The sequence below is a fragment of the Talpa europaea genome, assembly GCF_964194135.1.
Source record: "Talpa europaea genome assembly, chromosome: 3".
NCBI classification, from domain to species: Eukaryota; Metazoa; Chordata; class Mammalia; order Eulipotyphla; family Talpidae; genus Talpa; species Talpa europaea.
This window is the reverse complement of record NC_140069.1, coordinates 116,788,493-116,805,924: the sequence shown is the minus strand read 5'-3', so window position 1 is coordinate 116,805,924 and position 17,432 is coordinate 116,788,493. Positions and strand designations below refer to the sequence as shown.

The window sequence follows — 17,432 nt, the reverse complement described above, 5'->3', positions numbered from 1 at the left end:
ATACCATTTTTATTATCTGATTTTCAGATTTTAAGAAATCCTGGTTTTCCCCAACTAAATTATTTATCTTTTAAGATTAAACCTTAAAAGTAATGATTTTATGTTTGATATATATAACCTGATTTATGAAAAATTAGCATATCATTAGATTAATAACATTAGTATTTTGGTTACATCAGACTCCTTACAGCTGATAATTTTGTTCACAGAATTGTTGATTGTTAATTACCTAAGCTATTTATATCCCTGAGGTAGCGCATTGACCTATATTGAGATACTTCTTTATCCTTTTACATTTACCTTTTTTTTTTTTTTTTTTTTTTTTTAAATCTGCAGTGCTTTTTTCTCTGCTGGATTTCTAACCTCCGGCATACTCATACTGTCCCCTTTCAATGTGGAATGTTTCTGTAGTTAACATATTACTATTCCTATTGTTGCCATCTTCCATAAAGTTTTTCTTCCTCAGGTCCAACGAAATTAGCCGTTCCCTATATTTACCCGCAGCTCCCTATTTTGATTAGTCTAAGGAATATGGATTTTGGATTCAGAGTTTTACGCAAATTCAGTGCTTTTTATAGCTCGGTGACTTTGAACATTTACTAACCTCTCTGATGATGTCTCCTCATCTGGAAAAACAGGTTTATATAGAATTTAACTCATCATGGAGTTGTGACAACTGAAGAAATTAAAGTACCTAGCACAATGTCTTTTCTACACTCTATAGCACAATCAGTTATACTGTCCAGTCCATACGCCACTAATTACCTATGGTCACTAGTATTAACTAGATCCTATAACTGCCCCTCCCCCCTGCAAGTTTTGCCCATATCCTTTGCTGAATTCTGAGTGAATGCTGGGTTACATTAAGTGTATTATTATTAGTGTTGGCCTTCTAATAGTCAGCAGCACCCCAAGTGAGATATTATTTTGCCTAAATATTTAAATATGTCAAGTATTCTTAAGTGTTTAATTTCAAATTTGTTGCTAACTCTAAAATGTTTTCTCATAAATCTTTATCATGGTATATGTGGTATATTCTTTTTCATTGGGATTTTTGGATTAAATACTTCTACAACATCTGCTTAAGTGCCTCAACATATTAGTTTGTTTCGGGTGACTGACTAGGGACTGATAATGTCAGCGATCCTTTTATAATGCATATTTTCTCATCGGTAAAATGAGGCATTGATCTCCAAGGTTTCCAGTCCTGATAGGCTATCTCAAAAGTTTATTTTGTAATTACTTTTACTTTTACTTTGGAGCACTTTTGCATTTAGTAAGTTGAAGTGTACTTGGTTTTTATAGCCCCCAAACAAATGAAACAACAAACATTTGCCTTCAAAAATAATAGAAATAAAAAGAATTTGGGGATATGTAAAACACTCAGGGATTTATAAGTTTTGCTGTAATCCTCCTGTGGTCCAAAAGTGGTAATAAATTGTGTGGCAACTTTGTGTGGCCTTTGTGGGCTCACAGAATGAAACCGGCAAAATAAAAATCCTTGATAAATCCTTGTGGCTGAACCACCCGGGTTTATAGTTATGTGCTTTACAATGGGGAAATCTATAATCTGTAAACTTTCAAAAGCTCATACGACCTCACTCTGGCATTACAATACTGAAATAACATTCTTGAATTTGCCCACTTTAAGCAATCTTAGTTTCTTTAAAATTCCTGTAAGTAGGGTCAGATGGTTTTGTTTCTATGAGTAAATATTTTTTGGTGACTTCATTTTGAGATAAAATTTATTTCAACAGTTTATAAGGTCTTTCTCAAAACACTTTATTTTGTTTGCTTTATCAGTGTACTTATTTATTTTTAAAGATTTATTTATGCATATAAGAACTGGGGTACAGGCCAGCAGTGCGGGGGGTGAGGGGAGGAGAGGACTCACCAGAGACAGAGTAGGGAGCATAACAGGCAGACTGACTGAAATACACTGCTGAGGGGAGCAGTAGGCAAGATAGGAGAGGTCTGCTGGGCCATGTGGGTAGCTCTCTAGCTGGCTGGGGATCTGCATAGGCTGGAATAGCTTCACAGTGCTGTGCTTAACTCCTTGTGCCACCAGGGAGGCCTGGTTTACTTATTTTTTAATTAAACTTTTTTTTGAGGTAATTATAGATTAACATGTAGTTGTAAGAATAATACTGACTCTTCTCTTCCTGTATGTTCTTCACCCAGTGGTGATATTTTGTGAAACTGCAGTACCACTATAGCAACCAGGAAATTGACATTGATGCAATCCACTGATCTTATGCAAATGCCCTACTTTATATATATCATTTTGTGTGTATCTGTTTATATAAAATTTTATCCCATGTGCAGATTTCTCTCTCCACCACCACAGTCAGAAAAACAAACCGGTTCCGTCACTACAAGCTCCTCTCCTTTTATAACCACATTCAACTCTCTTCTGCCCAATCCCTGCCTACCACTAATCTCTACCTGCAAAATTTTGTCATTTCAAGAATTTGTATAAATAGAAATACATGGTCTGTGGCTTTTGAGATAGACTTTTTTTTTTAACTCAGCATAATTGATCTGAAATTCATCTAAATTTTTGCATGTATCAATAGTACACTCTTTTTTTTTTATTTTCCTGTCATATTCCATGATATGGATGTACCACAACAGTTTAACTGTTCATCTGTTGAACATCTGAATTCTTCCCGGTGTTTTTTAGAATTACGAATAAAGCTACTTATGAACTTTCATATACAGTTATGTGAACAAGCATTTCTCCGGGATAAATGCCCCAGAGTATGATTGCTAAGTTAAATGGTAATTGCATGTTTAGATTTATAAGTAGTATCAATGTTTTCTCACTTCCAGTGAAGTGTGGTAACCATACTTAGGTTCCTTTATATACTACTTTCCAAATATTGCCTTGAGTTTTATATAAATTACAATTTTTAATCAGTATATTTGTGATAACTCATGAGGAGATAGTATATACAATTTAGGCATATGTCTGCTCTTCCCATTGTTCTTTCTTATGCTTTTATCATTTCCTCTTTGTTTGAAGAACTTCCTTTAGCCATGCTTTAACATTAGGTCTGCAAATGACAAATTGTCTTACTTGAGAATCTTTTTTTTTTCCACTTCATTCATGAAGCATAGTTTTGCCAGATAGAATTCACAGTCACTAGTTTATTTTGACAGGATTCCTATTTATTCTGAAGGAAGGAATAAGCCTACCTAGATAGCTTTCTGGATTGGGTTGTGGGATGCTAGGCCTGTGTCTCCTTGTGTTCTTGGGTGGGTCGTCATAAAACTCTCTGCCTCTGTATTCTTCCAGTCCTGGGTTCCTCAGCAATCTTGTCTTCAGAGTCCTCTTTTGGTTGCCTCTTATGTTATTTCCAGGGTTTATGTTGTATTTAGGAGGGAAGGAGAGCATTTATGAAGACCCATCATCTTAATCTGGACCAGAAGTCCTCCCATATTTTTTCCCTTAATAATCTTTTTTTTAACTTTTATGTGTAGATTCTTTGTTAGTTTTTGTTTATAAAATATGTTCCAGGGTAATTCAAAGTACAGTTACATAGAAGTCTTCTTTAGTAAGTTAGTGTTAAAAAAGTTTTCCGAGGGCCTCCCCGGTGGCACAGCGGTTGAGTGCTGGGTTGCTAAGCTGCCCGCAGCCTCTGCAGCGCTGGTTCGATCCCTGGCCGCCGGGCAAGGGTCCCAAGTGGCGCGCAGACCTCTCCTGCCGCCCGCTGCTCCCCTCAGCAGTGTACTTCGTCCGTCTGCCTATTCTGCTCCCTGCTCTGGCTCTGGTGAATTCTCTTACCCTCCCGTGTTTCTGACTGTACCCAGTGCTTGTGTAAATAAATAAATCTTTATTAAAAAAAAAGTTTTCCAAATATACAAGTATATTTTACTATTATTATGTAGAGAGCCTTTTCCTAAAAAAAGATTAGATCTTTTTAAGATGTTAAATTTGTTGATTGCAAATACTACATTTGAGTTTTTGGTGGTTCTAGAGTTTAACACTTCTGCATCTGGGACATTCGTAGGAATGACTTTTTCTTGAAGTGATTAATTTATTTTTGAATCCTCAGCTGCTGCAGTGGATGAAAAATACTATTTCCTCCTCTGTCTTATGCATGGACAGGAATGTGTACAAAACTGAAACATCACTATGAATCTGGTCCTGTGGTCCTTTACTTCTGCTGTATTCCCACTGATAATACCAAATTATTTAGGCATTAATGCCAACCTGGAGATAAGACTTTAGCATATTGTCAGGACATTTTATTTTTATTTTTTTAAAGATTTATTTATTTATGCATACAAGAGCTGGGGTATAGGCCAGAGATACAGGGGGTGAGAAGACCCGCCAGAGACAGAGTGGGGAACAGAACCGGCAGACTGACTGAAATACACTGCTGTGGGGAGCAGTGGCAAGACAGGAGAGGTCTCTTGCTCCATGTGTGTTGCTCCCTGACCTGCCAGGGATCGAACTGTGCAAAGGCTGTGAACTGCTTCATAGTGTGGTACTTAACCCCTTGTGTCACCAGGGAGGCCCTGTCAGGACATTTTTAATTAGATAAGTAAATATTTTCTAAGATCCCATTCACCTTTGAATGTGCAGTACTTAGAATAAGTTCTTTAGTGTTTCATGGGTATGCAGTTATGCACTGCTTGTTGTGATGTTCTCCTAAACTCTGTTGTTTTGTTCATATGGTAAGGTTATGGTATAAAAAATATCTGAAATTAGTAATTTTTAATTTGAGAAACCACAGTCTGATTTTTCTTCATTTTTTATTTATTTGCTTTTTCTAAGTCATGTCTTCCTCTCCGAGCCCCCAAAATCAGTAATCATATTAATGTTTTGGAAATGTCATTTAACTTCTGTATCTTGAAATGATACTGTGTCCTTTGCACTGTTGATGTAATTAATTTATTTATGGAATTCAGTTCTGGTAGAACTGAAAGTGACTCCCACAGATTATCTGCTCCTACTTTTTGCTTTTAGAAGTTTGTTGTAACATGATGAAAGTAAGGAAACTGTAAGATATATTAAAGTAGTCTTGAAAATCTAATTTAACTAGAATAACAATAAATTTGTTTCTCTATGAAAAAATGTGGAAGAAAGTGTAGCTTACAATTTGGGATAAATAGTTGAATTAAATATGTGAGAGTATTTAAATCTCTTAGAAGTTGTAAGAAATATGCAAGAAAATGCTAGTGGCAAAGTAAAAGGTAATTAATGTCTTTGTCTATATGAAAAGAAAAAGCTACTAAGGAAACTAGGGGTATTGGGCTGTAGTTTTCTTTCTTGTGTGATTTTGATATCAAGGTAATGTAGACCTCATAAAATGTGTTTGGAAGCATTCTGAGGATTCTTTTTTTTTTTTTTTTTAAAGATTTATCTATTTATGCATACAAGAGGTAGGGTATAGGCCAGAGGTGTGGGGGTTGAGAGGATTCACCAGAGACAGAGTGGGGAACAGAACAGGCAGATTGACTGAAGTACACTGCTGAGGGTAGCAGTGGGCGAGGGCGAGTCAGGAGAGGTCTGCTGAACCATGTGGGTTGCTCCCTGGCCGGCCACGGGATCGAACTTGTGCTGCAGAGGCTGCAGACGGCTTCATAGGTTGTGTCTTAACCTCTTGCGCCACCAGGGAGGCCCCATTCTGAGGATTCTATTTCCTGTCTCTCACCAACTCTGGAAAAAGGCCTGTATCTATCTACCACTTCTCACTAGAAATATTTAAACAGAAATTTCATAAAATTCTCTGAGGAGAGATGTGCCTAATTTGTAGTTTTATAGGGTAGCAGTCATGTCATTAATGAAACTATAAAGCTGTCTTCTTAAATCCTTAAAGACTGTTAGTTTTTAAGATGAACTGGGACTTTAAGCATACATACAAATTTGTGTTCAAATTTTAAAGTAGCCATATTCTTTACAGATATTCTTGTAGATTTAGTTATGTATCTTTATCAAAACATTTATAAAATGTTTCAGAAACTACATCCTGTAATCTCATTAAAACGTTTTCTCATACAAATGCTCTCTTATTTTTAGATTACCTCTCTAGTGACCCTTCAGCTATTGACCCTGGTTGGCCATGACGATCAGCTTAATGGACCAAAATACAAATGCACAGTATCTCTAGACTTCATCAGAGCTATTGCTAGGTAAGCATAGAATAATTGTTAATGTAAAATATCTGGAATTATGTAAATTATATACTAAATATAAAAATTAATGTTCTTCCTAATTAATGTCATTAGTATTTAAGTGATAAAAGATCAGTTATGTGCCAAAAATAAATTTCACTGTAGAATGAACCCTTTTATCACATTAACAAATGACATAAAATTGGGAGAATTAACAAATATGTCAGATGGCAAATATCAAGATTCTGAAAGTTGTTAACATATGGAATAAATAGCCTCATAGTATCAAAGTGGGACTTAATGGACAGTGAGCTACAGAAATCTCATCTCTACCAAAATAAGATGAGAGAGATCTGGCTTATGTTCTAAGTATTTTAGCTAACTACAAGCTTTAAAAAAATCCTGGTTTAGGTAATACTGTTAGAAATACCATGTCTAGTTCATTATGCTATGTTGTTGCCATTGACAGATGAGATCTGGTATACTTTTCTGTATTTGGAATTTTAAGGGGGTTATTGAAGAGGGGCCAGGAGAGGAGTGGTAGGATGTCACGTCCCTGATAGAGTAATGGGATGTGAGAGAAAAACCTTAGGAAGGATGTGGTAACTGTCTCAAGTATTTCAGGGGCTGTCTTGTGCAAAATGGCTGAAACTAATTCTGAATAATTCTAGAGCATTAGAAGTTTTAGGAAAGAAAACATATCTGTCAAAATGAGAGTTTTCTAAAAATATAAAAAGTTTTCTTCCAAAGAGGTGTATATACTGTTGTGGAAATGTTAAAACATTTATATGAGTGAATAAATGACCTAATTTCATGGTTGCAGTTAGATAATGATCTGTCAAATCTGTAGTAGAAGAGGTAATGTGTATGTGTAGACTTGTAGGTTGAATAAAACAGTACTTTCCCAACCATTTAAAAGTAAGCGTGAACATATTTACATGTATTTTAAAATTAATGATATTAGGCATGGAATATTATTCAGTCTTAAAGCCGTGTTTGACATGGGTATCGATCTCTAATGAATTTTACAGCTCTAGGTCCCCAAATCCACAGGTTTAGCAGTGTCTACCCCAATGTCTCTTGTGATCTTCTCCAGCAGCATTCCATTTGCTAGGTACTGGGACAGTAAAGGGATATAATTGAAATCACATAGGATTGGGGTTTTGCCAAGTGAGTTCAGTGGATGCTAGCAAGTGAGTTTTTAAAGTGACAAACCACAGTGTTCAACTAGGAAGGGATGGAAGGAAGTAAAGCCAGTGTCTGGCATATGTATACTCTGAAAATATTTATAGAACAGTGGAAAGTAAAGGGGTTTGTGAACTGGTTGCCTCAAAGTGTCCGGAGAGTTTAAAGAGATTGGGGATCAAAGGGTAAATTGTCTGAATTGATATTTTTAGAGGTAGATATTCTGAGTGTGATCATTAGAGTAGAAATGGTCATTGGAAGGAGAAAGACAAGTGTGCAGTGAAAGACATTAAGGCTGATACAGATCTTCAGTGGAAGGGAAGACTAAACTGGGTGTTAACATTATTCCATGACTAAGAGATGGTGACAAGGGGGAAAATAGGGTGAATGGATGTCTCAGAGGAGCTGAGCATTTTGACATCAACCCTATCGCATAAGATTGCCTGGGGTACAATAAAGAGTTGAAACTTTGGAAAGAGTTGAAGTGGGGCATAGGTCAGAGCCAAGTTTCTGTTAAGTCTAGAAGAGAGAAAACCATATTGAGGAGGTAGAGAACATAGAGAATTTTATTGCTGAAGAAACAGCAGAAAGGTTTGACCAGAGAAACATTAGGAGACTGATACCAAAAAAAGGAGCACAGAATGTGGGGATAAAGTATGGGAGAAGAGAGACAACAGATGACTGAGTAGTTTATTCAGTATTGTCCTTGTGTCACTCTCAGTGTGAATGATAGTTTCCCATTGCTTTTCCTTCTTAGAGGGAGGACACGTAAGATGACTTGAGCTTGCAATTTGAAGTTGTAATTTCAAGTTGTCAGAACCAAAAAAAAAAGAATTCAAACTTACCATTTACCACACAAGTAAAAGGAAGTAAATTGGTATCCCAGGAGAAAAAAATATTTTGGTGTAGTAAAGGAATCAACAAGGTGAAATATAAAGATAATGGCAAAAATCTCATCCTTAGATATATGATATTTTATTAACTTGTAGTAAAGTATTTTAAATTTTGACTTAAGAATTACTCCTAGGCAGATTGCCACCATGCTATTTATGTTCTATTTCTTTCTAGATGCTTACTTTAGAAAATAATTGATTTGGATTTCATGAGAGATTTCCTATAGTAAGTAAAAGCTACCCAAAGTCCTAAAATATTACTCTAAATTGCATCTAAAATCTTGAAAAGTTAAAGAACATAAAAGCATGTATTCATGCAAACTACATAACTCATAAATTAAAACTTTCTTTAAAGTAAATTATCTTCCAAGTCCTTTTAAGCCCAAAATTATTTTTGGCTTGTGTAATAGAATTTTATCACTGCCCTGGCTGTAATTCTATCAAATTTTCCCATATCTTAGAATAATAAATGTGGGCCTCCCTGGTGGCACAAGGGGTTAAGCACCGCACTGTGAAGCACTCCGCAGCCTCTGCAGCACGAGTTCGATCCCTGGCCGGCCAGGGAGCAACCCACATGATGCAGCAGACCTCTCCTGACTCGCCTCCTGCTCCCCTCAGCAGTGTACTTTGGTAAATCTGCCTATTCTGGTCCCCACTGTGTCTAGTGAATCCTCTCACCCCCTGCACCTCTGGCCTGTACCCCAGCTCTTGTATGCATAAATAAAAAATCTTTTGAAAAAAGAATAATAAATGTGGGAATCTATTGGTAAGTCACCTATTTATGTTGTGGGGTTGGACAGATGATAGAAAAATATAGTCATTCATCTTGGGCAGTAAATGTTTCTTAAATAATCTTACATGTCTTTTTTTTTAAAAAAAAAAAGATTTATTTATGCATATAGGAACTGGGGTACAGGCCAGAGGTTCACCAGAGACAGAGTGGGGAACAGAACAGGCAGAGTGACTGAAATACACTGCTGAGGGGAGCAGCAGGTGAGCCAGGAGAGGTCTGCTGTGCCATGTGGGTACCTCCCTGGCTGGGGTTCGTACTCATGGTGCAGTGGCTGCGGACAGCTTCATAGGTTGCGTCTTAACCCCTTATCCCTCCAGGGAGGCCCTACATGTCAGTTTCTGATTAATTTTTTTTAAGATCTTTTATCTTAACCATATTATTCAACTAAGGTGAGTGCTTCTTAGTGGCAAAGCAGAGAAATGAAATGTAATGAAACTTTGTAAATGAATACATTTAAATTGCTTTGTGGGTTTTTTTTTAAAGATTTATTTATACAAGAACTGGGGTACAGGCCAGAGGTGCGGGAGGGTGAGAGAATTCACCAGAAACAGAGCAGGGAGCAGAACAGGCAGAAGGACCGAAAACACTGCTGAGGGAAGCAGTGGGAGAGTTAGGAGAGGTCTGTTGCGCCATGTGGGTATCTCCCTTGTCGGCTGGGAATCGAATCCGTGCTGCAGAGGTTGCGGACAGCTTCATGGTGCTGCGCTCAACCCGCTGCGCCACCAGGGAGGCCCTGCTTTGTGTTTTTAAGCCTAGTCATTCTTTTGGTTAAAGATAAATTTATAGTGCAAACTATGCTTACACCAATGGATAACTGAAAAAAATGAAGGAGTCCTACCATTAACAAATCACAGTATTTTCATTTGTTTGTGTTCTCTTCTAGTATTCATCCATTATAGAACACTTCTCCTTAGCTGTCACAGCATAGTTGTAATTCTCTGTTCTCCTTCCCCTTTATATTGTACTTATATATTCGTATTTATCATTTTGTATGAATATAATCTACCTAGTGATATCTTCTAATCCCATGATGTTGTAACTTAAAAAAAATAGAACTTAATATTGAGTGCACTTGACCTTGTCATTTTGATTTTTAACCTTAAAACCCAAAGTAATTGTAGGGAACTGAGCCTGGAGAGATGTGCAAATTCTACTTCCCTTTTTGCCTGTGCTTAAAAAGGTACTCCAGAAAAGTCTTTTCAACCAGTATTGTGTTTATATGTTAGCAGTACCCTATTGCTTCTGACTCTGTTGGGGGTTCTAGAGCTGAAAGAAAGAAAAAAATTAAATAGTTTTACATGTGTTTAGACCTTTTGTGTGTTTAGGCCTAAAATAATACATTTCTTAAAAATTTAGTAACTATTTTTCATTGTTTTATAACTGCTAATATAATGGGATGAATTTGGCAGTGTTCCTATACCATTTGGACGAGTTTAGTTTTTTTCAGAGAGGAGCTATTGTAATAAAAAAGGTATTCTTCAGTCCAATACTAGGTATCATAATAGCTATAGCATCTCATTTGAACTATTTTTAAATGTTTTCATCAGCAGTATCTGTAGTTCCCCATTCCAAATTAAAAAAAAATATATTTGATATGTCAGTCATTTCCTTTGAAACTTTTTTAGAAAGTGTATTACAAAATGATAGACAAAAACATTAATTGATGATGGTTTAATAAATAAGAGCATGCAATTAGTGAATCTTTAAAAGGCTGTTCTCACATGGATGATTATTTTTGCAGAATTGAATACTTAAGGCTTTAATTTTATACTTATTGCTAGATCATTATATCTAATTATTTTGACCATTTATTCAAATAATAAACCTCTGAGTCTGAATATTTATAGTGAAGAATGAGATTGAAGAAAGGGAAGTAATTATATGTCTCTCTCTCACTGCTATTTTATTCTGCCTGCCATCAGAGTACAAAAATATACATTCACATAGTCTCTTGTATCGTATTCTTGGATCATACAAATTTAGTTACAATACATACACAGGCCAACCAGTGTTAAAAACTGAAAAGAATGAAAACTACAGATGAGCTATGCATTATGTAATGATAAAACAGGTGTTTTGAAAGATAAACAATGTTCAAAAGCAGAGAAGATTTAAATACTTTTGCATCTCTAATTACTTTATTCTGGTTATTAGACCAAAAAAATAGCTTGCAGATGAAATTCAAACTTTCTTAGTTTAATTGAAAAACAGAATGTTGAATAATTCTAACTTTGTTTCCTTGTTTTTAGAAAAACAAACCATGTATTGGTGGGGGGAAGAAACTTTTCAAAGAAACTCTTTTCCTAGTGACATTAAAAAAAAAAATAGCAGTCCCATCTTGGTGCTTTTGATAGCATTTTATCATTTGTTAGCATTAGTTGTGAATTTTGCTTGTGCTTTCCAGGATCATACATACAAAACTGAGCAGTCTAGGGGGTGAGGATGCTAACATATTATTATTTGTTTTTGTTTATAGGACGGTGAACTTTGACATAATAAAATACTTGTATGATTTCTTGTGAAAACAAGCTTCAAAGCCATATGGACACTGTGACAATGACTAAGCCAAGCTGTGTTCATCCAACTACTTAGCTGGCCAGGGAAAGGAGTTCTTTGGCTCTATTGGATTTGTCCAGACAGGTGCTGGCCCAGCATGGAACCTGATGAAAATGCTCTGATTGGTCTGGGTGGATGTGAGCAGAAGACTATTTACCAGGGACCCTGGAGTATTTGGAAGCAACGTGTTAATTATAAACAGCAGGGTTTGAGCACAATCTGTTCTACTCTTAATGATGTTATCTTAACACTGAAATTGCCTGAAACCCATTTACTTAGGACTACATTTTGCTCTGTGAACTATCCCCTGCGCTTTGAACATGCCAGCAGCCCTTGTATATAAGTCCAGTCTTTTCACTTCCTCTCCACAGGATCCATACAGTTGTTTGCCAAGTCAGACTTTCCTAAGGCCACAGTTTTAAAAGATGATAGATGTAAAATAATATTGAAGTTTTTTTTTTTTTATTGTTTGAAAGATGACCTTTATAAATACTTAAGAAAACGAAAAACAAATAGAAAGAGAAGACATTTTAAAAAAATATAGAAATTCCAGGTTAATGTTGAAGAGCAATAACACCAGTATGTGTGTCTATTTTGGGAGCCCCTAAACTCTTACATTGAAGTCTTCCCGAATTATTAAAGGCTTCATTTTTTGCGTGTCACAGAGAAGTCTATGATGGTCTCATTGTAGATCTCCATGTAAGACACACGTAAGAGAAATTCCCTATCAGGAAACTTCTTAATTTTTTGGAAAATGTCATGAATCACCCTGGGTATTACACCCAAATATTCTTTTGACCCCATCATAGTGTAAGTTTTTCCTGAAGCAGTCTGCCCATAGGCAAAGATAGTACCATTGTAGCCTTGGATAGCAGAGTCTATGATCGGTACTGCTATTTCTTCATACACGTTTTTATTAGTTTCATTACTATGAAAGACACGATCAAACTTGAAGGATTTACTCCCATCAACTTGATAAATAGCATTATTGTCAGTTTTCCAGTAAACTTGGGTCTCTTCTCCAAGGGCTTCTTCTGTGCTGTTGAGCAGCCACACCTGCACGCACACAGCCACGGCCCCCTCCTCCGCCCGCCATCCCGCCGGCGTCGGCCCGCACCCAGCTGCTTCGGGAGCCGGGCAGCACAACCTAAGATTAAATTTCCAACTGAAGTTTTTTTTTTTAAATCCAAGCTTGTATAATGCTTATCTTTTAACCATAATTTTCTCAAAAGATAAGGTAGCTTTATCAACTATATAGGCCAATCTTCCATCTCTAAGCCTTCTTGGTAACTATAGTGTGCTTGTGTAAGGTTTATCTGGTCACTCTTGAAATTAATCATCCAGTCTAGCTTTTTATCTCTATGATGGTTTTCTTTTCTTCTTTAAAATAATTGACCCTTAAGAGTTCCACAATAAATTTTTTTCATGTTATGTCAATTATGAACCTTAGGTCTGATTTCTTGACCGTTAATATTTTGAAGAAAGAAACCTTCTGTTAACCGTTGAATGGTTGAAAATTGTTTTGAGCAGATTTAAAGTGCTTAATGACACAACCTAGTTTAAGTTTCAGTAGCATTTTATTCCTTCAGTCCTTTTTTGAAGAAAAATTCTCGCAATTGGCACTCTTAGGAAGCCTTTTTACATAGTCATTTACTATCGATTCAAAGGGAACAAGTAGTTATCTACTCATACTTATTTAGAGATAATAAATAGGAGGAGATAGAGTGGATTTCTCTTTTGTCTGTCTCCCTGCATAAGACAGCATGGAAAGACTTTCTTGCCCAAAGGGTGACATCCACAATAAGCAATAGTGCATCCGAACCCTGTGTCTTTTGTTCCAAAGAAGACAGTGAAATTTTGTATTCCACAAGATGTTTGGAGCCATGTGCATTGTGAATTCAGACTTAGATTTCCTGCACATAAAACTCCATTTATCATTAAACTAGAAAGCAGTCTGGGTATCTGATTTAGGGAGGAGCGATGCCACTTGGGGAAAGTATTTAGCCCTCAGAATTTGCTATAAAATGGCAGAATTTTGCAACCTTCTTGGATAGGCTAGAACCAATCTGCATTCTGTATTGTAGGACCAATTCCCAGAATACCAGGGAGGGAAGAGACTGTGAAATGGGGAAATGGAAAGGACAGAAAAGGGCAGTTTCCTGTAAGTAACTTTCCGTGCCTCTTCACCACTGGCCACCTGTCCCCTGCTCAGCAAATTGCCTATCCCGTATAGTCCACAATACCTAACAGCCACACTTGTGGCTTCCCTGCAAATATCTTATAACTGGATTTTTCTCTGCCCCTGACAGGGCATTAGAACTTTCCTGTTTTGTAATTTACTTTTTAATGACATGCTAAGTGACTCACTAATTTGATTAATTTATTTATATGACTACTAACAGAGTTTAATATAGATATTAGCATTTTAACAAGGGTCATCTGTGAATGAATTATCTAATTGGAAGATAATAAATCTCCAATTACAGGAGGGAATCTAATGATGAAGATTACGCTGGCTGCTGGGTCAGTTATTTCCATACAGAGAGGAAGTGCTTCAAGTATGCTTAGCTTCTATTCTACTTAGATCTAAAAATGATTTAGGTGATAGAAGAACAAAGTTACCAAGCTGTGGGTCTTAAGATTTGTCATATATGCATGCTCCTTCATTTAAACAATGACTTTAAATTGCCATGATCCAGGTATACACATTTGGAGACCTTCCTTCTTCCCTGTTACTTTCAAGTCAGTTTCCATTCCTGAATCAGTCTTCATTGCTGAAACTATTCCTTTTCAAAAACTCTGGAAGGGATTCTGACAACAAGCCTTTTCTCATTAAGCCCTAATGTCAGAAAGGGGTGAAGTCTACATAGTGCATTAGTTAAAGAATTGGGGCTGTAGAGTCAGACTACGTTGGATCAAATACCAGCTTTATCTCTACAAGCTGTGTGACTTTGGACATTTTTTTTTTTAAAGATTTATTTATTTATTTATAAAAGTACTGGGTACAGTCAGAAGCGCGGGAGGGTGAGAGAATTCACCAGAGCCAGAGCGGGGAGCAGAGCAGGCAGAAGGACCGAAGTACACTGCTGAGGGGAGCAGCGGGCGGCAGGAGAGGTCTGCGCGCCATGTGGGACCCTCGTCCGGTGGCCGGGGAGTAGCCGGGATCGAACTGGTGCTCTAGAGGCTGCGGGCAGCTTCGCAACCCAGCGCTCAACCGCTGCGCTACTGGGGAGGCCCGACTTTGGACATCTTATTGACTCTCTCTGTAAATGTTTTCTTGTCTGCATAGTGGAGAGTAGAATTTACTTCATGAAATTGTTTAAAGGATTAAATAATATAGATATCTCTAAGGCAGTAGTTTTCAACTAAGAGCAGTTTTGCTCTCAAGGGAACATTTCGCAATTTCTGAAGATATTTTGGTTATCACACTTAGTTGCTGGGTGGGGAAGGTAGAACCCTGGGATGGTGGTAAACATCCTAAGTGAGTGTCCCACAACAAAATTAATCAGGTCCAAATGTCAATAATGCCAAGGTTGAGAAACCCTGATTTAAGGGTTTAGTGGCACATTTATAGGCACATAATAAGTGCTGAATAAATGTGGCTTTTGTTATTAGCATCAAATATTTGTGACCCACAAAGGAGATAAGTGGGGAATATGGCAACATTCTAATTGACAAGAGGTACTTTTACCCATACCTAGGAAAAATTTTTTGGTTAAAATTTTAGAATTACTCAAATAAATTTAAGAAATACTTTGGATTTTTATTTTTAAAATTGAAGGATTATCTACTAGGTTTTAATCCACATTCAGGTTCCATTACTTATTTTTCAGGATCTTGTTGAAGAGTGAAAAGCTTGAGCTGAGAATGATTAGATCAAAGAACAAATGACTGAGGAATTACATTGTTTACTCTCAAGGTGTGTTGTCTGAACAATTAATGGTATTATCTCAATCTAATGTAATTAAGGTGATCTGGAGCATGAAAAGCTGAGATAGAAAGAAGGAACCTGCTTAATCCCTCCCAAGTATGTACCATTCTGCTCAGACTATACCAAAAAAAAAAAAAGGCTAAGTAATGGAACAAGCCCAGGATGTATCCCTATCTCATTAAGTACTCAATAAATCCTGTAAAATAGACTAAACACAGCAACTTCCCTGTGTAGTTAGGGCTGTAATAGTGTCCTCCATTGCTACCTGAAGTCTCACACTATTGTGTGCCATACTCATTTGCATTTTATGCCTTTAGCTATGAGCAAGAACTTGGATTGGAGGTAATTAGACTAGAGATTGATATTATTCAGCTTCATCCTCACATTTTGAAAGCTTCATCTGCTAAAAGTGTGACTGCCTATCATATATGAATAGTTTAGATAATTTTGCATGTAATTTCAGTCTGCTCACAAAATTTGCTTTCAAAAATGCTTAGTAGAGCTCAGAGAAATCTTTCCTATCAAGATATCAACATTTCACTCAAATTTGCCGTTAAATGCACTGAATACACAGTTAGTGTTCATTTTCCAGCAGTGACACATTCATGAAGCACAGTATGAGAAGTAGAAATTTGGTAGAGCAGAGAAAATTATAATCAATTCATTCATTTAACTGCATGTTGATGCACAGTAATGATGGGAATTTTAGAAAGCATTCAACTGTTTGAGTAAATAGTGATAGCTTTGGCATGATGGAAAGAGCCTGCATTTTAGAGGCAGTAAAGATTTGCTTGGGTTTTGGAGAAACCATAATCAATTTCCATGGTCTTTGAAGAAACTGAGAGTCTGACTTAATAACAGTTTCCATAAAAATATCAGTATTCATTTTACAAATGCTAAGTACCAGCTATGTGCCAGGCATTGCAGTGGACAAAGGAAACATACTTTTGATTTGGAATGGCATTGGTAGAGCCATTCCTTGAGATAGGAAATTCTGGAGGAAGACTTAGATCTGTGGGGTGAGAAAGACCATGAGTTCAATTTTGGACATGTTATCTTTGATGTGCTTGTAAGAAATCCAAGTGGAAATATAAAATAGTTGGATCTAGGTTGGATATCAGTTACTACAAAGTATAAATGTAGGAGTCATAAGAATAGAGGTAGCTACTTTTCGTGAGTTGGAGATCTCATGACCTTTAAGTAGTGTCCTTGAAATGGTGAGGGAGAAACCGGCTTGAAATGAGTTAAAGAAAATATATAGAAGTTAGTCATAATTATTGTTTTCAACTCAGCACAGAACTACAAGTTGATTTTATTATCTCAAATAACAATTACCCACGTTTGTATAAACCCCATTCTCTTCAGTATAAGAAGGAGGTCCTAGGTCCTAGAAGGAAAAACCAAAATCCACAGAGTCTTAATTCTGTGGAGAATGTTGGATCCAAACACATAGTTTCATCACTTTGGACTGACTTTCATAATACTAGAGGCATTGCTCTGGCTCAGGTGTGTCCTGGAATTTCTGAACCCTCTTTAGGTTCGTTTTGGATGAGAACATTTAGCTATCCTAGTTCATGGGACTCATCTAGCTAGAACTGAGCCTTAGAGAAACTGAGATGCACTAGCCCTATAAACATCCATGTGAAAAGATACTGAAGTAGAAACCACTGCTGTTTCCTACATCAGTCTTTCTTTTTTAAATTGAAAAATTTTGACTAAGTAAAGCCCTAGCCATCAAGAGGGTGGAAAGACATGGGAAAGAGTCACATGGCTTGAGAAGGGATGAAATAGACAGCTCTACAAATGCCTTTGAATGTAAAATTATAAACTTAAGCTGAAATAACCTATGGAGAAATTAAGGAGATTGAAATAATTTTTATTGTGATTTTCTAACTAAAAGTTACATGGGAAAAATAAAACATATAACAATAAAAAAGAAATTTTCTTAAAT

The 17,432-nt window shown here is 36.6% G+C and overlaps 1 protein-coding gene across 1 annotated transcript in view; it reads left to right on the top strand.

Moving 5' to 3' along the window:
* Positions 1-11,516, top strand: part of ORC5 (origin recognition complex subunit 5) — a gene marked incomplete at both ends in the record, with an annotated part of 55,880 nt that extends 44,364 nt beyond the window's left edge. The window contains 2 exons of the mRNA XM_084230519.1: positions 6,029-6,141; positions 11,471-11,516. Of these exons, the coding sequence (XP_084086645.1) occupies positions 6,029-6,141; positions 11,471-11,516 (159 nt within the window). The remainder of the gene's footprint in view (positions 1-6,028; positions 6,142-11,470) is intronic.
* Positions 11,517-17,432: the final 5,916 nt, after the last annotated feature.